This window comes from Solanum pennellii, chromosome 6, assembly GCF_001406875.1.
Source record: "Solanum pennellii chromosome 6, SPENNV200".
Taxonomy (NCBI): Eukaryota; Viridiplantae; Streptophyta; class Magnoliopsida; order Solanales; family Solanaceae; genus Solanum; species Solanum pennellii.
This window is the reverse complement of record NC_028642.1, coordinates 33,235,419-33,260,286: the sequence shown is the minus strand read 5'-3', so window position 1 is coordinate 33,260,286 and position 24,868 is coordinate 33,235,419. Positions and strand designations below refer to the sequence as shown.

Sequence of the window (24,868 nt, the reverse complement as noted above, 5' to 3'; positions counted from 1 at the left end):
ACACAAATTTAAAATTCTGAAAATCTACCTATATGCCACAAGCAAGTAGGTCATGCTTTGTTAGCTCATCCCCACAACCAGCTTAAATACTTGTGATCATAATGTTTGTTTATGATCTGAGTAAACCCTATCAACATATGAGAGAAACATTGTTGATCCAACTTGTAATTTTTCCATCTAGTAAAGTTAATCCAAATTTAGTTATTTTCATTTTTTTTTTGACTTAACTAAGATCTAATTTTTCCATTTCCAGTCATGAGTGAGTGTGTAGGCAAAGGAGGAGAATCGTCCTATACTTGCTTCTAATTTATTTCGTCATAGCTCAATACATAGTTGCGTTTCTCAATTTACAATCATCAAAGGAGTAAATATTCATTCTATATTCTGCAGCTGACGAAATAACGTTTCAATTTGTTTTGCAAAGCTAAATATCACCAACAAAACCTCAAAGCAGTTCCGCTGCACCACAAAGCCGCATTACATTCTCTGACTCAAACCACAAAATCACTCCCCCTGCACCATAAAGCAGATATATTATATTCAAGACTGGTTGACATATAAATCAGAGTAAAAACAGAACCAAATTCAGATCAGTATTTCATTAAAGTCCACCAAACCCAAAGATGTTGTGCTCCTACTGTAAGCTGGAACGTTCAACAAGTTCATAGGATAACTGATCCAATAAGAACACAATGGCAGTAAGGTCGAACTGACATTATCCCCTCTGGTTATCCTAACAAGACTATTGGCTCACTCTAATACCTTACCTTTTGCATGATGGGTCAACGAGGAAATGGGAACAACGGCTTAACACATTAGGCATAGGAATCTTCTAGTTCTTCCTATTTGACTCTAAACTGATCGATCTAGCCATGAGTAGGTTGAAGAGAGCTCTTACATGCCTTGGAGGACCCTACTTTACAATGGATTACTCTAATGGAACCATTTCAGGTCCAACCACATGTCCGTTTTTATCAGGTGTTCACTATAATTCAACAATTGAAGGAGAAGTAATTAAATTTGTTTTTAAATCACCGAAGACAATCCAGTGAGAACTTAACGTGCAAGGAAGATTTATGTGTTATGTATCACTAAGATCAATCTTCCACAATCGACTTGACTGATTGTAAGCCCAACTCTTTGGAATACCAGAATTTCCTATTTCAGGTGCTATGATAGCAGTCAACAAGATGATAATCTAGTTTATCATACAATGGTGATTACAACAAACAATCCTAATTCAGTTCAGAACAATGACAATATTATTCTTTTCTTGCTTTCTCCCTAAACTACTCCTCCATCCATCTATTTGTTTCTTCTTTTTTTTTTTTTTCCATTTTACTTTGAATGCATTCAGGGCCTTCTCTTTCCTCTTTTCTGGTTAGGATGAAGGAGCAATTACCTTTTGACGCTTTGAGCTTGGTGGCAGTGGAGGATCGCGACGCTCATGCGAAGAACTTGCATTCTCTGTGTTTTCTTGCGCCTGCAGAAAAGCAAATGATGCTGGAATATATAGTCTATTGTGCAAAGCTTTCAATTCTACAAGTGATAGGTGTTGCAAACTATTAAGTCTCTTTTCAAATCAACCTTGATTTCAAATTTGGCTTCATATAAGAAAATAAGATGTCAAGCATATAAATATACCTGTGTTTGACGACCATCGCTTCCATCTTCAGCCATATTTGATCGCTCACTAGGTAAATTAGCTGATGATGTTCCATTGGTTTCAGAAATAATTGGCATGATATGACGTAGAATATTTGATAGAAAAACCCCGTCATCTCTTGCTGCTTCTGTCCCCTGAGAATTGCTATTGTTTTCAGCTTCCACACCATCTCCACTAGAGGAATTCATACTTACACCACGATCATTAACATTCTCAGGATGAATAGATTCACCAGAGAATAATGACCTCAGAAGTTGGTCAACACTACTTTGGTACTGAGCAGAAAACTCGTCACCATTTGATGCTTCACTGAATGAGCTAAAGTTACCTGAAACCATTGTGACATATCAAATACGTAGAGATAGTTTTTGCATAAGCTTATATACTCAAAACGGAAAATCAAAAGCAATGTCAGACCAAGTAAATCACAGTCATATAACCACATTGCAATATCACATGTTCCTCTCTTGGAACTCAGAAATAAACAAAAACTCTACCAGATTTGACCATAAATACTTTTAACTCCGTTTTATCAAACTGGAGCATACAAAGAATTATTTTTTTTTTGATATGTAGCATACGAAGAATATTGATGCAACTGACATGTCAAAGCCTCAGTTATATTTAGTTCATACAAAACCTGGAAATATCCATCATGAAAAATGTTTCCTTCTAAGATGGAAGATTGATACAATAGACAAGAAAGGAAATCTATTGAACAATACATGCCAGTGACCTACGGAAGTTATGAAAAAAGGTTGAATTCGTGACCAGTAATATATACCGCAACTTTATGATAACGGATGTTGGATATGTCACACTGTCAAGTGTGAAGTACAGAAAGTCCACAAAACTTGTCAAAGTGCAACCATCTTCTACCTCATAAGATTTAGCACCATGTTCAGAGAAAAAAAATTGCAAGCGCTTTATACATAAACCAACAGAAAGTAATAATACATAAAAAACTGGTTACCTTCAACACTAGGAAGTCCAGCATTTTGTTGTTGCCCAGCATAATCAGGATTAGCTGGGTCTCGAGTGTCAATACCATGTAAATTATTTTGATCAGATTCTTGAGAAGCTCCTGAACTGTTAGAATTCCCAGAACTGACATGTTGCACTCTAGCTAAAACTGGATAGAATATTCCCATGGGATTTCGAACTGAATCAGAAGTTGAACGCCCAATGGAAGGTGGAACTGCAGTAACTACAGTCCTAATAGGAACTACCCGCACTGCTGACTCCCTGGCAGAAGAGCTTCTAGAGCCTCCAGTGTTCTGTTGATCAGAACTTCCACCAATAGAAGCTGCTTGACCAGCTTGCCCTGGTTGCTGTGGACCACCAGCAGGCTCTCTTCGATTCGGATTTGAAGCCATAAATGAACCTAATGATACAAGTGAGTGAGTAAAAGAGAAGATAAACATGCAGTCTTTGTACCTAGCAACAGCATAATAAACACAAACAAGAAAAAGTAACCTGTTCGTATTCTAATGTCAATATTCCTTGGAATAAAGCCAGAACTAACAGATCCCCCAGAAAATCCAGTATTATTTTGTACAGTTCCAACAGGAACAGCCCCAAAGCTTGTATTTGGCTGAAAAGGTAATGGCTATACAATCAAAGGAACAGATATCAAGCATCCACACAATCGGCTGCATAATAAAGTATATATCTGACAAGAAAATAACCTGAACCATTATAGGATTGGGGCCAGCAGTGGACACAAAAACAGCGGGTCCAGCATTCACAACAGCATCATCCTACGGTTGTTTTTCCCTTGTCAATACTTTTTACCTTCTTATAGCAGGATGAGAAGAGAAAACAACAAATCTGGGAAATAACCACAGAAAGGGTGATACCACACTCTTGAAAGAGAAAACATACTGGTGTTTCGCCCATTCGCAATGTCATTGCCGTCCGACCAAGCTCAAGTAGCATAGCACCTATGTTTCGGAAAAGACCGCCTGTTCTCAAAGCATATGATTGAATTCTCATTCTCTCCCCTGGATTTGTGACATTTGCTTGATTCTCTAGCAATGTCGAAAATTGCTGCACCAAAGTTCAGAAAATGAGACACACAAAAATCGATTGGCGCAACAGTACAACCCCCTAATGTAAGCTACCAGTACATCTCTAACCTCTAGGCATCTCTAGAGGACTTCCCTCGGGACTTTGCCGTAAGTCTTTTCAAGCTCAATGAACACCATAAGCAAGTACCTTTTCTTTTCCCGATATTTTTCCACCAGTTTCCTCAAATGTACATTTTTCACTTTTGTTAATAATAAAATATTTTGCAAAATATGAGATGATCATTATTTTATATAATTTAGGATAAAATAGTTAAGTTCAACACGAAAAAGTTATATACATGTTGATTCCATAAAAAAGTTCATTAAATTAAGAAAAAGTAAAAAATGTTATTTCTTAACACGCATCTTTTGAAAGAAAAATAAGGCTTAAAGTACGAACAATTTAAGTTTAAGAAAAATAAAGCTTAAAATACGAACAAATTATTGGTTTAATTTGAAGGAACATCTATAAAATTATATTTCAATACCAAAGCTTTTAAATATTTATGTTTAGTCGTCAAAAAATATTTATGTTTATATATAAGTTAACCATTTTTTTTTGAGAAAGTAATAACCAGAAAATCAGGTTTCCTAATTACAATTCAGGTAGAGTATCCAGAAGATCTTCAACCCTTTAACAAAAAACTACAAAGAGCTTAAGACGTCTATAACTGTTTCTAGATCTTGTTCTGGTGGCACCTGAGGTTTCTTTGTGTCCAAGCACACTACCAGATACACGCTGGTGTAATTTTCCACCTATCCTCGTGGTCAGAAATGTTACCATAGCTGCTCCAGATCTTCAGGGTCTGAGCTATTTTCCTTGGCATCACCCAGCTCAGACCCTTCATATTAAGGAAGATTTCCCACAGTTAAAAGGTAATCCTGCCGCGTATAAATAGATGAGTTACTGTCTCAACCTTTTCTTCATAAAGAGGCACCTAGGGCTAAGATGGATCCCCCTCTTCATGAGATTTCTTGAGTTAACACAGCTTGTTTAGCCAAAGCCGAGTAAAACAGGAAACTTTACAAGGAATTTTAACTTTCCATATAAGCTTCCAAGGCCAGTCATTAATCTGATTATCATAAGCATTAAGCTTTTTGTAGGCGCCTTTCACACTGAATCTACCTTGACTGTGGCCCTGCAACTCCAATCTATCGAGGTCATTTGAAGTTGCTTTGAATTGCTCCAACTTGTTGTAGAACTCAACTAACCTCAAAATCTCCCAGTCATTAAAAGGTCTTGTAAAGCTCAACTTCCATCCTTGTTCTGACAAAACTTAAGCCACAATGGCCCTTTGTTGTTGGTTTAGGATGTATATGCCATTAGAGGTATCCTTAAGGGAAGCTTGTTCAAGTCAGTTGTCTTCCCAGAAAGAAACATTCCAGCTATTTTTGTTCTTATACTACAATTCTCTCTTAGCTTTGGCCACAGATTCCTGATGGACCTCCAAAGGCTGATTCCACAAGTGTCAGTGGCCATTTTGGTGGTCCAATGATCTGTCATTTCATATTTCAACTGGATTACTTCTTCTTTCCAGAGAGCCAGTTCACTAGATGCAAGTCTCCAGAGCCACTTCATTACAAGGCATTGATTCTGTGTTTTTAAGTCCTCAGCCCCATACCCCCTTTTTGTTCACTCCCAAGCAGTGCATCCCACTTTACCAAGTGGAATTCCATGGTTTCCCTATTTCCTTCCCAGAGAAAATTTCTTCTTAGAGCATCCAATCTCTCAATGACCCCATCAGGGATAGGTAAAAGGGACATCATTATGTAGGCATTGAGTCCTACATTGTAGCATCTGTTAGTCGTTTGACGAAATCCCTACATTGTAGCATAACTTTTTTCGATGATTTTTTTCTCATACAGGACCGCAGTACGGGACAGATGATTGGAACAGGATATGAATCACAAGGCCTTTACTATCTTACCTCTTCAAATTCCTTGACAGCATGCTCCGTTACAGATTCCCCAGATCTAATTCACAAACGTCTGGGACATCCGAGTCTATCCAAACTGCAAAAGATGGTGCCTAGTTTGTCTAGTTTATCTACATTAGATTGTGAGTCGTGTCAACTTGGAAAACACATTTGTGCTACGTTTTCTCGTAATACTGAGGGTCATTTAGAGTCTATTTTTTCATTAGTTCATTCTGATATTTGGGGTCCTAGTAGAGTCAGTTCCACCTTAGGATTTCGTTATTTTGTTAGTTTCATTGATGATTATTCAAGATGTACTTGGGTTTTTTTTAATGAAAGATCGTTCTGAGTTATTTTCTATTTTCAAAAGTTTCTTTGCTCAAATACAAAATCAGTTTGGTGTTTCTATCCGTACTTTCCGTAGTGATAATGCCTTAGAATACTTATCATCCCAATTTCAGCAATTTATGTCTCACCACGGAATCATTTCACCAAACATCTTGTCCATACACTCCTCAACAAAATGGTGTCGCAGAAAGAAAGAATAGGCATCTCATAGAGGCTGCTCGCACTCTCCTCATCGAATCCCATGTTCCGCTGCGTTTTTGGGGCGATGCAGTCCTTTCAGCTTGTTATTTAAATAACAGAATGCCCTCTTCGTCTATTCAAAATCACGTTCCACATTCCATACTGTTTCCTCAGTCACATCTCTATCCTATTCCCCTCGTGTCTCTGGGAGCACATGCTTTGTTCATAATTTAGCCCCAGGGAAAGATAAATTAGCTCCTCGTGCCCTCAAATGTGTCTTTCTTGGTTACTCTAGAGTTCAAAAAAGGGTATCGTTGTTATTCACATGATCTTCATCGATACGTTATGTCCGCTGATGTTACATATTTTGAGTCTCAGCCTTACTATACATCTTCTGATCATACTGATGTCTCTATGGTCTTACCCATACCTCAAGTTTTACATGTGCCAACCTTTGAGGGATCTACAATTACGTCTACATCTCCAGTTGTAGTGCCACCACTACTAACTAATCATTGCCGTCCACGTCCAACCCTAGTCCCAGATGATTCATGTCATGCGCCAGATCCTGCTCCTACTGCGAACTTGCCTTTACCTAGCCCACCGCTTGCACTTCAAAAAGGTATATGATCTACTCGAAATACTAACCCGCATTATACCTTCTTAAGTTATCATCGTCTATCATCAACCCATTATGCCTTTGTGTCGTCTTTGTCCTCTGTTTCCATTCCTAAGACTACAAGTGAAGCACTTTCTCATTCTGGATGGAGGCAGGCTATGGTCGATGAGATGTCTGCTTTACATAAGAGTGGTACTTGGGAGCTTGTCTCCCTTCCTACAGGTAAATCTAATGTTGGTTGTCGTTGGGTTTATGCAGTCAAAATTGGTCCAGATGGTCAGGTTGATCGACTTAAGGCTTACCTTGTCGCCAAAGGGTATACTCAGATATTTGGGCTAGAATATAGTGACACTTTCGCTCCTGTGGTTAAAATAGCATCTGCTCGTCTTTTTCTATCTATGGTTGCCGTTCGTCATTGGCCTCTTTATCAGTTGGACAAAAAGAATGCTTTTCTGCATAGTGATCTTGAGGAAGAAGTCTATATGGAGCAACCACCTGGTTTTGTTGCTCAAGGGGAGTCTAGTAGCCTTGTATGTCGATTACGTAGGTCACTCTATGGTCTGAAATAGTCTCCTCGAGCTTGGTTTGGGAAGTTCATTACACTAATTCGGGAGTTTGGCATGACTCATAGTGGAGCTGATCACTCTGTGTTTTATCGACATTCTACACCAGGTCAATGTATCTATTTGGTTGTTTATGTTGATGATATTGTTATCACCGGTAATGATGAAGATGGTATCACCGATTTAAAGCAACATCTTTTTAATCATTTTCAGACTAAAGACCTTGGCAGATTGAAGTATTTTCTAGGTATTGCGGTTGCTCAGTCTAGATCATGCATTGTTATCTCTCAACGCAAGTATGCCTTAGACATTCTTGAGGAGACAAGAATGATGGGATGTAGACCTATTGACACTCCGATGGATCCGAATGTTAAACTTCTTCCTGGACAGGGGGAGCCACTTAGTAATCCTGAAAGGTATAGACGACTTGTTGGAAAGTTGAATTATCTCAGAATGACTAGACCATACATCTCTTTTCCCGTGAGTGTTGTAAGTCAGTTTATGACTTCCCCTTGTGATAGTCATTGGGAAGCACTTGTTCATATTCTTCGATATATAAAGTCAGCCCCCGGCAAAGGACTACTCTTTGAGGATCAAGGTCATGAGCATATCATTGGATATACAGACGCTGATTGGGCAGGATCACCCTCTGACAGACGTTAGACATCCGAAAATTGTGTTTTAGTTGGAGGTAATTTAGTGTCGTGGAAGAGTAAGAAACAAAATGTGGTTGCTCGATCTAGTGCGGAATCAGAATATCGAGCAATGGCGACAGCAACTTGTGAGTTAGTTTGGCTCAAACAGTTACTGGGAGAACTAAAATTTGGCAAAATTGATCAGATGGAACTTGTGTGTGATAATTAAGCGGTTCTTTATATCGCATCAAATCCAGTGTTCCATGAAAGGACTAAGCACATTGAGATTGACTGTCACTTTGTCAGAGAAAAGATACTCTCAAGAGATATTGTTACAAAATTTGTGAAGTCAAATGATCAGCTTGCAGATATGTTCACCAAGTCTCTCACATGTCCTCGTATTAATTACATTTGTAACAAGCTAGGTGCATATGATTTGTATGCACTAGCTTGAGGGGGAGTATTAGAATAGGAATTAGAATAGGAATTAGAATAGGAATTAGAATAGGAATAAGAATAGGAATTCTAGTTGGAAAAGGTTTCCAATGTAGTGTCTATAAATAGGGTCTTCATGTAACAATTTAGATACACAATTCAATAATATTTTCTCCAATATTTCTCACAGACTCTATAGTCCACTAGTTCATTTGCCATTAGGATGGCATCCATTATTTTCCTTCCTTCAATGAAAGCCAATTGTTGGGTGTCCACCAATTTGTGTAGACACTACCGATCAACTGATAGGTTTGAAATGCGTGAACTCTTTAGCATCCATCTCTTTAGGAATCAAAGCTACATAGGTAGAGTTGAAGCTTTTCTCAAAAACACATCTTTTATGAAAATTCCTGATTGTACTAATTACTCCCCCCTTCTTACTTCCCAATAATGAACATAAAAAGCCATGGTGTATCCATACGGGCCAGGATCTCTGTCTTTGGCACAAAGTTCCACATTCCTATATCTCCTGTTCCTCAAATTCCTTTTGTAACATTTGGTTGTCTTCAAAAGGAACTATGTGGTCTACCCTGCATCCACCAGATGGTCTCCATGTCTCAGTCTCAGTGTATAATCCACAATCTCCTTCTTTATAGCTTCTGGATTTTTGGTTGCTTCCACATCTACCATTAGTTCATCAATATTGTTATATATTCTATGAGCATTTGCTGATCTATGGCAAAAACATGGAGTTGTTGTCACCCTGTTTCAGCCAGTTAACCCTTGATCTTTGCCTCAAAGCTATTTCCTCAAATTTAGCTATGTTTTCAAATCTACAAGGAGTTCTTCCTTTGAGTATGTCTCATCTTCTCTTAGTGCTCTTTGATCCTGAATCTCCTCTAATTCTGTCAGTTGATCAAGGATGCTTTGTTTCCAGATTGCTAAATTCCCATGGGAAGTTTTACTCCATTCCTTCAATTCATCTTTTAAAGCTTTCAACTAGAATGTCAAGATAAAATCTGGCCTCCCTTCACAGACTGTAGAGTTTCACCACAGCATAACTCTATCCAGAACACCTTCTATTTGCGACCACCAATTTTCGAATTTGAAATAAGATTTCTAGGTTCCCAGTTCCCACTTTGGAGCATTATGGGGGTGTGATCAGAGGTTACCTTGTGTAAGGTTGTCTGCTTGATGTTCTTGAATTCCTCATTCCATTCTTTAGAAAATAAGAACCTATCAAGCCTGGCAACAACATCATTCTATCCCCTTTCCTCCATGTGTAATTGCCCCTATCAAATGAGGATCTTGTAGGCTCATATCCTCAATGAAATTAGACAGATCATTCATTGCTCTTGTCAATCTAGAGCAGTTTCTCTTTTCTAAAGGAAATCTGACTATGTTGAAATTCCCACATACTACCCAAGGCCCATCAAACAGTCCTCTAGTGACCTCATTGGTACACCATTGGAGTCCTGTCCATACTTGTTAAGTTTTTTGTAATTAGCCTTCCTAGCCCCTCTATGTACGAATTTTTGGAGGTCACCAGCATGTCCTTAATGCTGAGGAATACAACACTACCGTTTTCAAAAATATATATATAACCAAGAAATATTCCGCAATAGGGTTCGAGCCCGTGATACGCCCAACCACACATCAGGCATTGCAATCTTGCCTCTGACCAAAGTCTGGGAGTGGAAAAACATACTCTTACCAGATATTAGCAGTTTTAAATAAAACTACTAAAAGTACAAGCACATACCGACAAACACTCTACCACTTGTTCCATGAATAATTGTCTCGTCAAAATAATCACTTCCGCCAAGGATGCAGGTGTCGGGAACCCCCTCTCTCCGATTGAATGAGCGGTAGCCTCCAAAGCTGTTCTATCTGCTACATGTACACCAGCAGATTGTGTAGTCTCACTTTGTCCTCTAGCTGCCAACACCAAATTTCAGTTAATAAGAACAGATCTTACCCACCCACCCACCCCACCCCTCCTGTAGGAGGCGAGTGTATGTAAAAGAAGAGGAAGGGACTTTTACCATTGGCTCTGAACTCTGCAGTTAAATGGCTCAAGTACTGGGTCAAAGTTGTAAGAGAATCAGGAATAACCTGCATGAAAAAGAACAAAGATATTAACGTGGAAATCAGAGGAGATGAAGTACAAAAACATATGAACAATGCTCTGCCATCTGAAATGATGCATGAGACGGTCAACATGTTGACTACATGTTGAATGAAGAGTGTGCCCCAACAACATGAAGGAGAATTTGAAGTCGAACAAATTGATGCAAAATTTACCGGTGCTTGCAGAGCTTCTGGTGGGACATCCGTCGGACGTGCAGAAGCACTATTAGTGACGTTGGATTGATCCCTTGTATCAGCTTGCTCAGTCTGTGATCTACCAGAATCTCTAATATTTCCTAGACTTGCCGGACCAAAACCCTGCAAAGAATACAACATGCATGATTACAAAGTCACAAACGATTATCCCACGGCCAAGACTGAAACTCCTCCCAACCCCACATATGGGATGTGTGTTCATTAAGACCAGGGTACTTAGTCCCTACATAACGACCATAATAGAAAAACTACTTGCCTCAGTTCCAAATCAGTTGGATTGGCTATATAGATCCTCACTAACAATTAAATTCATTTCGGGCCAACATTTCAATAAAAGAAAAATGATCAGTACTTGAAGTTCTCTATATTTATTGGCATAAGAATATACAATAAGGAGATAAGTCTTATAGAATGAATAGGACTATAAAATAGGGAAAGAAGACCCTTAGAAAGCATAGGACCTAAAGTAAATGTATAAACATGACTAAAAATAAATTCCCAAGATATTTGGTATCGCCTATATAAATCTTTTCACTGTGTCCTATCTTTCCCCAGAGATGATTTAAGTCTATCTAGTCCCTTTTTAACACTCCCCAGAATTTCACACCTGTTGGTCGATGCATTAGAAGATCGACATAGATTATGGCCAAACCATGCAACACGACCATAATGGAACAACACATAAGATTATTGGGACTTCGCAACATAACTGGTATTCAAACCAAACGACCCCTTCCACCTAGTGACAAGTATTGGGACTTCCAACTGGATAGTTTCTTCTCAAACTTCTCAATGACACCATTCCATATTTCCTTGGATTTGGATTTAGCTCTTAAAGCATACCAAGATATACAGATGGAAGGACCCTACTTCTCCCCTTGTTGAGGCTAGGAACTCCATATCATTGACTTCATTAATTGGATACAGTGAGCTCTTCCTCCAATTTGATGTGCAGACAGTATACACGGCAATTGAACCAAAATCACCCTCAGATACTTCAGTTCACCCACATTTGCATCACAGAAAATTAGAGTGTCACTGGCATATTGTAAGTGTGATCTTCATGCTAATGTTTTCCCTCCTATCCATTTCAAAACCATTAATCCAGTCGATGTGCTTAGCAGATTTTTTCACTATGTTGTTAAAAACTTCCATTGCCAAAATGAACACCTTGTCTTAGCCATCTTTGAGCTTCGAAAAAACAAGAGGAGAGCCATTCATCAAAACTAAAAAGCATATTGTGGAAATGCATTGCCTGATCCAATTGATTCATGTTCCTCCAAAGCCCTTATAATCTCCAGTAAGAACCCCAGTTAACATGATCATATGCCTTTTCTATATCAAGCTTGCATAATATTTCATGTTTTTTCTGTTTGAGTCTTGAATCAACAACTTCTTTAGACATTAACACAGCATCCATATTTGTCTCCCTTTGATAAAAGTCATTTGTTGAGAATCTACCAGTTTTGCCATCACCTTTGTTAATCTCTCAGGCAGTACCTTTGGAGATAGCTTATAGATACTCCCTATCAAACTAATATGCCTGAAGTCTCTCAATTGCTGAACTCCTTTCCTTTTTGGGATTAGAGCTATTAAACTCTTTTCAAATACCTCATGTTCATGAAAATTCCTGAATGCATCTATAATGTCTTGTTTCATTATCTCCCAACAAGTGAGGATGAAATCCACAGTGATCCATAAGATCCTAGGGCTTTGTGTCTAGTACACCACAAAACCTCTTGTTCTTCAAAGTTCAAAGGTAGATTGCTAAGTCTCATTTTCTTGCTCTGAAATAGCGGGGCAGTAGGCAAAATTGTAAACAGGTCTCCAGCGCTCTGTTTCTATATATAACTTCTATTACAGAAGTCAATGATCTCCTCTCTAATTCTTGATGGATCTTAAATAATCTCTCCTTGAATCATCAGCTGGTCTATATTATTGTATCTCTTATGAGCATTTGTGGAAGAACTTGGTGTTCTTATCACCTTCTTTTAGCCATTGCATCCTGGACCTTTGACTTCATAAAATTTCTTCAATTTTGACAAACTCCTCACACTACATAAAGTCATAAACAGTGCAGCTTTCCTCACATTCTCCTCCTCATTGAATGGTCTGTGATCCAGGATGGCCTCTCGTTCAGATAATTGCCCAAGTAGATTCCTTCTCTGAGAGCTGAGATGTCCTTAATAACTTTTACTCCACTCCTTAAGCTTTGATTTGAGAACTTTGAGTTTATTAATGAGGATGAAGTCTGGCTTCCCTGAGAGCTAAAAGTACTCCATCAGTACCTGCTTCTATCCATAAATACTACAGTTCCCAGCCACTACTTTTTCTACTTTGGAGTCGATTTATTATGTGCCCATGTTCCACATTGCAAAGCCAGCCACCACTTTTTCTACTTTGAAGTAGATTTGTTATGTGCCCGTGTTCCATATTGCAAAGCCAGCCACTACTTTTTCTACTTTGAAGTAGATTTATTATGTGCCCATGTTCCACATTGTGATCTAAAACCAGTCTTTGCGTTAGAATTGGTTCTATGTTGCTGAATTTGTCAGCCCATTCCTCTAAAATAAGAGTTTTGTCAATCCTAGATGTTGTGAGGTAGTTATCCCCTTTAAACCATGTGTAGATTTCCTCCCTTCCAAGTTAAGATCAATCAGCTTGATATCTTCTCAAGTGTCAAAAAATTACACAATATTTTTGGATCTTCTCTTGCAATTACTCTTTTCTGTGGGGTATCTAACTATATTAGAGCTCAAGTCCTTCCATCAGACCTCTAACTGCACTACTTTCATCCTACACTATTCTACTTTCAGTGCCACAATTAGGGGCATATACACCTGTTAAATGACGAGTACTCCTGAAGAAGAGTTCAAATTTGCAAGTAATAGTATAAGCTCCAGTTTCTAGAACCTCCCCTTTCCACATGCTACTGTCCCACAACAATTAAATTCCCCCCTTGAACCATTAGCCTTCAGATATGCATACCTCACCCATCTATATCCCCGTATTTGCTTAATCATCTCTTTACATCCCCCTCCAATTTGGTTTCTTGGAGGCAGAGGATATCTGTGTTCCAATCTATAACCAAACTCTTCACTAATGTTATTCTATCCCTCGCATTCAGACCCCTTAAATTCCATGAGACAAGTTGGAAATTCATGAGTCATTTGTTGTCGAACTCTTTCCCCTGCTCTTGTTACCACTGTCCTTAAAACTTCACGTCAAAAGATACTAGGTCTTTTAGCTCCTGTACACCTTTGAATCTAATTTTCTTGAATTCCTTCTCCATTACAGCCTCATCATGTCCCGAAATGTCCACCCCAATCAATTTGCTCAACTTGATCAAATTTTGATGAACCCAAATAGTTGCATACATTTCTTTATCAAGGGCTGTGGTTTGGGGTTGCATCTGAAGTGGCTCCGCAACTTCCACTACCCAACTCTACTCCTCTGGGTTTGTGTTTAGAATCGCCATTGGAGATTCATCTTTTCCCAACGCCACACTGATCTCGCCCTAATCATTACCTTGTACCTCTGCACCCAAGTCTTTCTCTATGTTTTCCACTCTCTATTGTCTGCTCTGCGCCTAGACCGCATGTTTTTAAAATGCATCACTAGGATGTACGACCTACTTACTTATATGCCCAACATCTCTCCTATGTTTTGCTGATGTGGGACTTCTTATCCTAAGCTGGGGTGTCACACTGAACGTCTCCTCTTATCTGATCATTTTTTTCATACGGTTGTCAGAATGTCACGCCAAAACAGTAATTTGAAAATATAACTGTCACTTCCCATTTCCACCTCTCTTGGAACTTCTTCTCTGTCTCCCCTAACTTTAATTTTAGCCCAAAGCATGATTCTTCAGAGTTGTTTCATCCTCTGTTTCAATCCAACCCCCACACATCTCTCCGATATGCTTGAAGGTGATTACAACCACAAGTTCATAGGCAGAGCATAAATATGGATCCATACCTAGCTTCTTGCCACTTCATTCGGCCAGCATCCAGCAGTGGGGGACCACTATTTTAGTGGCAATTTGGATTTCTTCGAATTCCAATCACCATTGATGGCATGCTCTGCTTCCTTCCTAGATGGAAGCTCAATCAGAAACTGGGAATCATTCATAACATATATGTTGATTCCATGAGAAGGCTTCCACATGCTGCAAACCCATCTCCATATGTCAGTCAGAGTTGGCTTTCTTGCTCATGTCCAAAAGTTTCGCCACAATACATCTGCCAAGCACATTGTCTTTTGAAACTATAGAGCTTCCAAGGAGGGTGATTCTGTGGTGTCAAACCTTTTATTGCTTCTGTCTGCCATTTATTGCTTCTGTTGGCTTCAACAAAAGAAGATTTGATCTGATGTTGTCTAATACTGCTGTTTTCTCACCCCTTTCTGAGACTCCAATGAACTTTGTAACTTACTGAGCTGTTTCTATCCATACATCATTTAATGTAGTCTCAGGAGTTATAATAACTGACCTGCTGCCCCCTTGTACTGCGATAAAACTGGCATACCTACCATGCTCATTGTATTTAAGAGTGCAAAAGAATTCAGCAAAGTGATGTTTTGTTTTCCATCTCCCAACTGTCATTATTTGCTCCTTTGAAGCTTCAATAAGTACTTGGACTAGCCATCTCATAACTTGAAGGCTTAAAGTTATTTTCCTCATAAATACCTGCTACGCTAAGTCCATTCAAACCATGTTTCTGACCTAGAACTGAACTTAAAGATGTCATACGATTTAAATCTAGAGTGAAGGTAAATCCTTTCTTCCCCCATGTAAAATTTTTGGTTCTTAATTCTGAAAAGGTGAAAGAAATAAGGGTGAAAGCTAGCACAGAAGGTGAAAGCTTGGCCTGAGAAGACAAAAGAAAGTCCTAGGCTGAGAGATTTTGTCCATGGGATAATTTTAAAACCACATATTACAATCATCCATAGAAAAGGGAAATGGACAAACTACAGCATAGGATAATGAGTGAAACCTTTGATACTTACATGGAGATCAATCCCCTCATTCCCACCGCCAGCGCTTGCAATTCCAAAAGATCCAAGCACAGCTGTTACAATCTTAAAATATGAAACAGAAAAAATTAGTCCCGTCTCCTGAATTCTGACTGCAAATACATCATGAAAAGGAAGAAAGAATGATAATGCCTACACGATTCAAATCAGGGAAAATTCCATCTCCATGATCAGATGAGCTGTAGGTTCCAACTACCATATCAGGACTCACTCTGTTTCCTTGACTGTACCCAGCATTTGATGCAGAAGCAGTTGCTGCAAAATTTCAAACTTAATGGTTATAAGGAACTCGCGACATGACAGAATCCATATAAAGTTTCAAGACATGACAGAACCCATATAAAGCATTTATCATGGTATTGTCTTCTGTACATTTTCCGGTACTGTCCGACTTCGATTACATCCATTTATAATCAAGTTTCCCAAGCTTCCCAAAGTTGAAAGATTATAAGATAAATCAAGACAACAAGAATGAAGACTAACACAACGGAAGTTCATACGACCCTCTGAAGCTATAGTTCTTCGTGTCTATTTTCAAATGGAATTCAATAGTTTGTCCAAATAATACAAACCTTGGGGATCAGGGGTACTGTCTGATGAAGGTTGCCTCACAACCAGATGCAAAGTGTGACCGTCTTCCACATCTATTTGCAAATCCGTGAAGGAACTCAAATTCCTAAATCATATATTAGGTGCATGCTATGTTCCTAAAACACATGAGAGTCAAAAGGATACGGTAAGCGGAAAGCAGCTGGTCATCCTTCAACACTTTTCCACGGCATATGAGCCGTTGTTGTTCTGTCAAGACACCAGTAACTGTCGCAATTTGTTCCTTCAATGCAGGGACTGGCACCTGTATTGGAATTGACAAAAGGTATTAGAATGAGTGTCAGAAAATTCTAAAGTAAAACAGATAATACTACAGTCAACTTTTAAACTCTTAGTTCAAGAGCATGATTGGTCTTTGTTATTGTATTCCAATATCCAACAAGAATGCACATTGGCAACTCTCACAGATACAGAAAATCGGTGTATATGGAGCAACGATTAATTGAAATTCTACTGTTTGAAGAACTATATAAACAAATTACAAATAAACCGATTGGCCTTGATGTTTATATTGTTCCCCCTGTTTGATAGGTAGCACAGCTCTTTTTCTTAAAGAATTGAAAATAAAAGCAATAGATATTTACACATTTATCCACTCGCAATGTATACGTCTGTGAGTCCAACATCTTTATCTTTATCTCAACTGTGGTCTCAGGACATTCAGCCTCACCACTTCCACAAATCTGCACATCTTCAGCACCGTTGCTAACCATCTTCTCCAGGTTTCTTTCGACCCCTGACTAACATTCAAATTACAAACAAATGTGTGAATAAGGTGAAAAGTCTGCAGTAAAAAAACAGAAAAACTATACGAGGCAGTTACATTGCAGAAGAAATAAGAGTATCCAACAATTATCCATTATTCAATACATCTCCAGGCATGTATAACCCTGTTTGGTAGTAAACTAGAAGAGGGAAGGGCAAACAAAGAAATTGTCTCTTCCATTTTTTGGTTTGTTAAAATAGGTATTGAAAGAAAAATAGGAGAAAAAACAGTCCTCTTTCATTGCATCCCACCTTATCTTTTACTATCTTGGCGGAGAAACTGGAAAAAGTTGTCAACTAAATCAATCAACTAAGCTTTGATCCCAAGCTAAGTTACATATTCAATATAGATCCTTTACATATTCTCCCAGTTCAAGCCAATTCCATTCCAATACTGGTAGTAACTTCTCTTTTAAGGAAAATTAAGGGTTTTAAAACTGCAGGTTCCAAAAACCTCAGACTTGCCCCTACCCAATCTCGATGTAAGTGGAACCACAACATTATAGTCTTAATCTCAAATTAATTTGTATCACTATAAATATCGTTTGCCTCTATTATGATACAGTCAAACCCCTTATTTTGAGTCTTTACCCCTAAACTAATGTTTCGAGACTTTCTACAAGTTGTTTTTACCATTTGGGACTTCATGGGGTGGTTCGGTTTGAGACCCAAGGAGCTTGGGTGAGGTTTTCGGACCATTGGAACAAAAACTGCAGATTCAGTATATTGTTGTCAACTTGTGCACCACGATCACGGCCACACTGCACAATTGCAAAGAATGATATCCCTCAGTATTGCGTAATCGTGCATGAAGATCCCGATAGGCTAAGTGGCCAATCACTGCAGCGTGATCATGTCCCATCCTCAGTGATTGCGTAAGCCAATGCCTAGGTCCTAGCCACCCCCTTTGTTCAGCGCGATTGTGGAAGGCATGCAGTGATAGCGGTGATGTAAACGCACCAGAATTTGCCAAAACTAAGTCTAATTTTCCATGTTTTAAGGGTCCTAAGCTACAGGATTTCACTCGTTCTGAAAAGTAACCACCCAGTCTTTGAGGTAAGGTTTATAATAGTAGCTTAGGATTATATACATGTTTTCCTTTGAATTTTTAAGATTAAAACATGCATTTTCTAGTGTTTCAAGTTGGAATTAACCCTAACTCGTTGAATCACGTAAATTGAGATTAGACCAAGTAAAGTAAGTCAAGATAGGATTTTGACTATAGGTTTAAATTCCCTAGCTTACGGGTGATGTGCTAATATAATTTGTTCCGGGTTTTGACCCCATTGACCCATATTCGGCTTTGACCAAAGCCTAGATTTCTAAGATGAGTCCAATGGACGTAAATTAACCCCAAGGTTCATTAATTTGGATAGATTGAGAATTTTAGCAATCCTTGGTGCGGGCAAAAGCTATTTTACATCAGTAGCTTTTATGGATACAAGGTATGTTTAGAGATTGACCTTAGAAAAGCATGTTTAAGAAAAGCCAAATGTCTACTATAAGGAAGGGGGTGACTATGTAAACAAGGAGACGAGTGTATACATATACACAGGTATATACATTTAAGTCACAAAAATTGCTAGTATTTATGAATTGTGTGTATCTAAAATACACATATGATATGAGTTTATATGCGTTCTCATATGCTTTAATTTAAATATAAGAAGATTATATGTCAAGTGGACAAATTACGGGTGAAAATGTAGACTTTTTGGGTGGGAAAAGGCAAGCTAAGGAGGGCAAACAAGAAGGGGAGGGCAACGTAGTGATGTATGGGAGAAGGAATAGGAATATGGGAAGTGTTAGGGGTAGAATAAGGAAAGGAAAAGGGAGGGGGGGGGAGGGGGTTTCAAAGAAGTTATTGGATAGATAATAAAATTGCTAGCTGGAATCTGAGGTGATGAATGACCAAACAAAAGGGTCATCATCAAGATAGGGATCAGAGTGTAGGTGAAATATGACCAGTTAGAGGCTCGGGGAAACGCAGGGGGGATATTGTCACTTAGGGATAAAAGGAAGATTAAGCTATGGAAGTGGAGAAAAGAGATTACATGGTAGCAGCGACATCTAAAATATTGGGAATGGGACAGAATGGAATTTGGTGGAGTTAATGGTCATGTTTGGGAGGGGTCTAAGGTGGCTTTTTGGGGAGAAATGGGGACAGTTTTGGGACAGTGGAACATCTCATGGGTACAAGGTGGGGGTTTTAACACCATCAAATTGCTGAAAGAGAGAGTGAGGCATAGGGTGGTTCCTAGGGAAATAAAGGAGTTCTCGGAGCATTGATAACTTTATTCTTATTAATCTTCCATTGACAAGTGCTGCTTTCACTTGAGTTAGGTCATAGGGTTCATCTTTTAGATAGCGAGTCGTTCTGGATTTTCTGCCTGGTGGAGTTTGCTCCAAAAGTTATACAAACTATCCTTATGAGGTTGACATAGGATCATTCATCCATTTTGTTAGGTGGTGAAAGAGAAGAACTCCCTTTAGATTAGAGAATATGTGGTTAGGAGAGACAGACTTCATGAAAAAAATGGTTGGATGTTGGAACAACTACGATATGGTGGAAAAACTGTCATTCAGGCTAGCAAAAAGCTGAAGATGCTTAAATAGGTGTGGAACAAAGAGGTGTCTGGAAGGGTACAGGTGAAAATAAAGGGGCTATGAATAATACAGAGGGAACAAGGAGGGAATTGGGAGAACTGTCCATAAAGCCATCAACTTTAGCCACAGATGCTAAAATTTATAGTAGCCTTGATTCTTTTTGTTAACTATCCATGAACTCATTAAGGATTATTCTAGTTAACCAATCCACTGAAAAACTTAGAGCTCAGGCATAGAAACATTTCATCTAGCCAACCAAACTAGTTTGCAATTAAGGATAAGTGATTTTGCTTTTATTCAGTAATAACCAAAGAGGATAACAAGCTGAATACATAAAAAAGTGTCAAATCAACAAAGATGTTCTTGTAATCAAGTGGCCATCACAGAAAAATCAAGCAACATAAACGAACAGCATTCTCTAACGAAAAAAGAAAAAAAAACAATTGCTCTATGAAGTTGGTTATGCTAAAAGATAGACCATGAATTACCACAGGAGTGAGACCATAAACATAAACAGTACAACATCAACTCCTATACATAGCATGTAACAGATAAAATTGTAAAATTGATGAGATGAAGTAGAAAAGTTTTTACCAATTTCCTGATTTGATCAATCAAAAACAAGAATCAGGAACCCTAGAGATTAACGATGTATATGATGTATATATAAGAGAAGAAAGATGAAAAGTAAAGAGAATCAGATAAAACCAGATAGAAAACTTGATCCACAGCGTTTCGTAACAAGTATCTACTCAGCCGAGCGGACAACAAGCAGAGCTGATGTCTCTCTCTTGCTATTTTTCTGTCTGAACCAAGCAACAACGGTAAAGATGAGATCCCTTCTTACATTACATGCCTATAATACTTTGCTTACCTGTTTATTTTCTTTCATGGTCCTTTTATTTTTTAAGAACATCTATATTTTTATTTGTGAATAGGACCAAAAAAACGCATAACACCTTTAACTTGTAAATTATGGCTTTCAATTTTGGTTACGTACAAGTACACACTTAAATTTATATTAAATAAATAAATAAATATTTTTGTACTATATGACATTCTCCATAACATATACGATATGCGTGTCTACTTATACGATTTAATACAAATTTAAGTGTCTCTTTGTGCACACCCAAAATTAAAGTTTGTATATATTAACTAAACTAAATTAAAGATCATTCTTATATATTACGCCAAAAAAAAATGAGTAAAAAAAATCTTAAAAATGAAGTTCACTTTATTTGATTTGACATGACTTAGACTATTAAACATGAAGAATAAGACAAGCCTCACAAATTACTTTTTTAAAATTTTATTTATTAATAATTAAATAATTTCCTTAAATGATCACTTGAGTTTTTTAAATTGCATTCAAATATTACTTTTATTTCAATTATTAAGATCAAGATACTATTCAACTATCACTATTTTTCTTAAAAAGAAATACAAAACACCTCAAAAATCATTTTCTCTCCTAGCTGGCATGATATATCATTCAACTTTTTTTTTTTTGATAATAGACTTATTTACCTAAAATTATGATCTTCTTATTTAAAAAATAATACATTAGTTTGCCCATACTTAAACTTTATTTATTATACTTAAAAATTCTTGATTATATTTAAAATTTTATATATTTTTCTACTATAAAAAAATAATTTTTAACACTTACTATAAATGTCATCAATTTTGAATAGTTATAGACAAATGTATCCAAAACATATCACGATTTTAAAAAATTCAATAAAAGTTCAAATTGAGTCATGATATACAAAGCATTTCATGAACATTAACTTACGTTATTTTGATCATACTATTGTACAATAGATCAATGATATTTAAAGTCAATTAATTATTAATAATAATAATTGTGTACTTTGAAATTCATATTTCCAATATCTTTGAATATTTTTATTTTTTCAGAAGTGATCGCTCTCTTTATTATGCAAACCCTAGTATGTAACTCTTGACCTGATGGACATTGCAGTGATTGATCAATTGATTCCATTAGCTTATGAATACAAATTTCTACTCTCTTTTTTCTTTTATTAAGATAAGAGTTTTATTCATTTGCGTAGAGAACCTAATTTGTCAAACGGGGAGCGTTTTGAAATTTAAGGAAGACAAAGATGCAGCTTTATTGAAGCTCACAAATATGAATTAACCGAATAAAATCAAAGCTCATGAAGGTGCGCTAATATTGCTTAAGCTAACTACTTTTTATAATGGTATTCTGAGTGTGACATGAACGAAGGATGAAGTTAAAAGGATGAATATCTTAGAAAACCCCCAATATGCAGTGATAGCAAAATTTTCATAAAGTTGGCCGAAATTGGAGGAAGTGAAGGAGTTAATTTCATCTCAATGTCAAATGAGATAAGATTTGGACTGTGAGAAATAACCATTATTAATAAGGTTGAAGTTATTTGAAGATTTTGTTAACATGATGTCTAGGCCTTTTTATTTCTATTTATATTATTTATTAGGAAGGTATGTGATACCCTATGAGACTTTCATCTATAATGAAAAATTCAAGATTGTTGAAGAAACTAAATAATTTGTCGTATGAATTTTCTTCCTTGATCTATAACCTACATTGTTTGGGAAGGAATCTTTCTTTTCACTAGCTTCAACAATTAGGAAATCAATTCACCTTGATAAGGTAACTATTGACAAGATGAGACTAAGTTGTGCAAGGGTAAAAATACAAGTAGATTTACTGAGTGATTTACCTATGTTTGTGAAGTTAGAAGTTATTGATCCCTCAAAGAACTCATTTAGAGTTGAAAAGGTAACAATGATATATGATATGCTTTCAAAGTATCGCAAGAAGTTCACACTACTGGGTCATAATGAAGATGACGATATAATTCTTTATCCTGAATTAAAAAAGGAGAGAATAAACAGAAGAGAAGAATTAGAAAGACAAGAAAACATCTCAACAACAACAATAAATATTCCTATGAAGAAATTATAAGTAGTGAATTCCTACTAGCAGAAGATTTATCAGGAATAACATCATCTCTGTTAATACCACTAGAAGGAAATAGAGAAAAAAAAGGTTATCACTAGTAACCCTTTCAATGCACTTACGTAGGAGGATATAGAGAATGCAAATGCAATAAAGGATATTTTTGTTTTAGATTATAATTTGGAGTAGAGGAATACTAAAGGATGGATTTGTAATGCCTTCTATAAATCCACTAACAAACATGAGGAACGGAGTACTACAATGCATGTAGTCACAAGTAAAGAAAGTCGTGAAGATACTAGTACAATTACAAACATAAAATAAAAATGAACCATCAATGAATATGGATCACAATAAAAGCACAGAATCAAATGAGTTAAATATAATGGATCAATATGATCGTGAAGACTTGAGAAAATTTGTTGTTGAACACTCCAATCTGTAGAGCATAACATATGAAATTAACATAAGTAGCAGTGTTGAAAATCAAGCTATTGTACAATTGGTTATTAAGGGGCATACAACGAATACTAGCTAAGAAGAGGAGTTCCCACTTCTTTGCAAATTGATATTGTTGATACTACAAATGCCTCTGAGTAAGAAGATTTGTTAGCATTTCCATTAGTGATAATATTGTGGAAAAATCTAATAAATCACTTGGAAAACAATTGATAAAAGAGTCATCAATGCGAAATCATAAACTAATAATACCTTTTCTAGAAAGTCAACAGAGTTATCCTATGAAAATGTTTCATGAACTAGTCTCTCATCCAGTAGAAAATAAGGAGAAATCAATATAAGTGATATCAACACAAGATATAAATTTAAAGGTGGAGGAACATAATGAATTTGAAACCAACATAATTTCTCTGAAGTTTGTAAAGAAGTAGGGGTATCACCTCAAGATAAATCAAAGAAGATAAAGAATAATCTTCAATGAGTGGAGCATCTATGGTTAATCTTGTGATATTTGGAAGATCTATTTTGAAATGAAGTACAAAGCTCTCATATGGAATATCAAATTTATGAGGCCTCATCATTCTTTCCATCGAGTTCAAATGTTTTATAGGCTTCACAAATTTGATTTGATGGCACTGATGAAACATTTTCAAGAAATAAGACATATTCTACAATATAAAGAAGACTGGGCATGACTTATGAAAAATATAATGTAGACGGTAAGATATGATTATTTATACAGATGGGCGTAATATTCAGAATAATATTTGGTTGTGGAGTTACTTTTTGATAATGGTCATCAGATGATTAATATTTTGGTATATGCAAAATGTAATCCCTTTAAGAGACTAAAATTATGGAATGAGATCCATCATATTAGTCAAAACATGGCATACCTTTGGTTGGTAGGTGGAGATTTCAATGTCATGTAGAATGTTCAAAAGAAGATTGGAGGACTGCTGGTGTATCTTAATGAGGTGGAAGATTTTGCTTTCTTTGTAAACTCATGTGAGTTGACTAATTTAAACTTTAAAGGCAATCCTTTCACATGGTGGAATGGAGGGTTGACTAAGAGTTCGTCTTTAAAAGATTGGACATATTATTTATTATCATTTTTATCTAGGATAAATGTGTAATGTGGGTTAGATATTCTATTCCAGATCTAGGCTAGATCATGCTTCAATGCTTCTATCTTGTGGTGGACATGTTCCATATTTTCATAAGCCTTTCTGATTTTTTAAAATTTTAGATAGAAAAGTAAGATTATAAAGAAGTGGTGTTACAAATTTGGGTTGTTAAAGGTTATTCAAATGTCTTTGTTGGCGTGAAGATGAAAACAAAGAGAACTAAATGAGCATTATCAAAATAGAGTAGAGATTGTTATGAATATATTCTCAACCACTCCTTATCAGGAAAGATATTGTAAGAGTTAAAGAACAACTATTTGAGGAGTCATATATTGTTGCCAGCAATGCTATAGTTAGTAGAGTTCATGTTGAGTATAATATGTACTTACACTTTGAGAAGGTGTTTTGGAGACAAAAATTAAATATTAAGTGGTTCACAGAGGGAGATAAAAATATAAAATTCTTTATATTGTCTTATAAAAGGTAGAAGGAAAAGATTGGAAATTTTTTATATCCAAA

The 24,868-nt window shown here is 36.8% G+C and overlaps 1 protein-coding gene across 4 annotated transcripts; it reads right to left on the bottom strand.

The window, feature by feature from the left end:
• Nucleotides 1-266: 266 nt before the first annotated feature.
• Nucleotides 267-20,670, bottom strand: LOC107023172 (ubiquitin-like domain-containing protein CIP73). Of its 4 annotated transcripts, none has more exons than XM_015223764.2 (16): nt 20,501-20,668; nt 17,005-17,156; nt 16,547-16,664; nt 16,384-16,455; nt 15,948-16,066; nt 15,785-15,856; nt 10,736-10,879; nt 10,477-10,546; nt 10,194-10,369; nt 3,551-3,715; nt 3,355-3,426; nt 3,143-3,275; nt 2,640-3,050; nt 1,645-1,994; nt 1,403-1,483; nt 267-513 (listed from the first exon to the last, which is right to left on the bottom strand). In XM_015223764.2, exons 2-16 carry the CDS (start codon nt 17,131-17,133, stop codon nt 505-507), a joined length of 2,121 nt encoding a protein of 706 aa, XP_015079250.1. In that variant the 5' UTR covers nt 17,134-17,156; nt 20,501-20,668; the 3' UTR covers nt 267-504. The 4 variants fall into 4 exon arrangements, with proteins under 4 accessions (XP_015079250.1, XP_015079252.1, XP_015079251.1 ...); XM_015223766.2 differs by having other exon boundaries at nt 285-513; nt 3,143-3,260; nt 20,501-20,669; XM_015223765.2 differs by having other exon boundaries at nt 285-513; nt 17,005-17,160.
• Nucleotides 20,671-24,868: the final 4,198 nt, after the last annotated feature.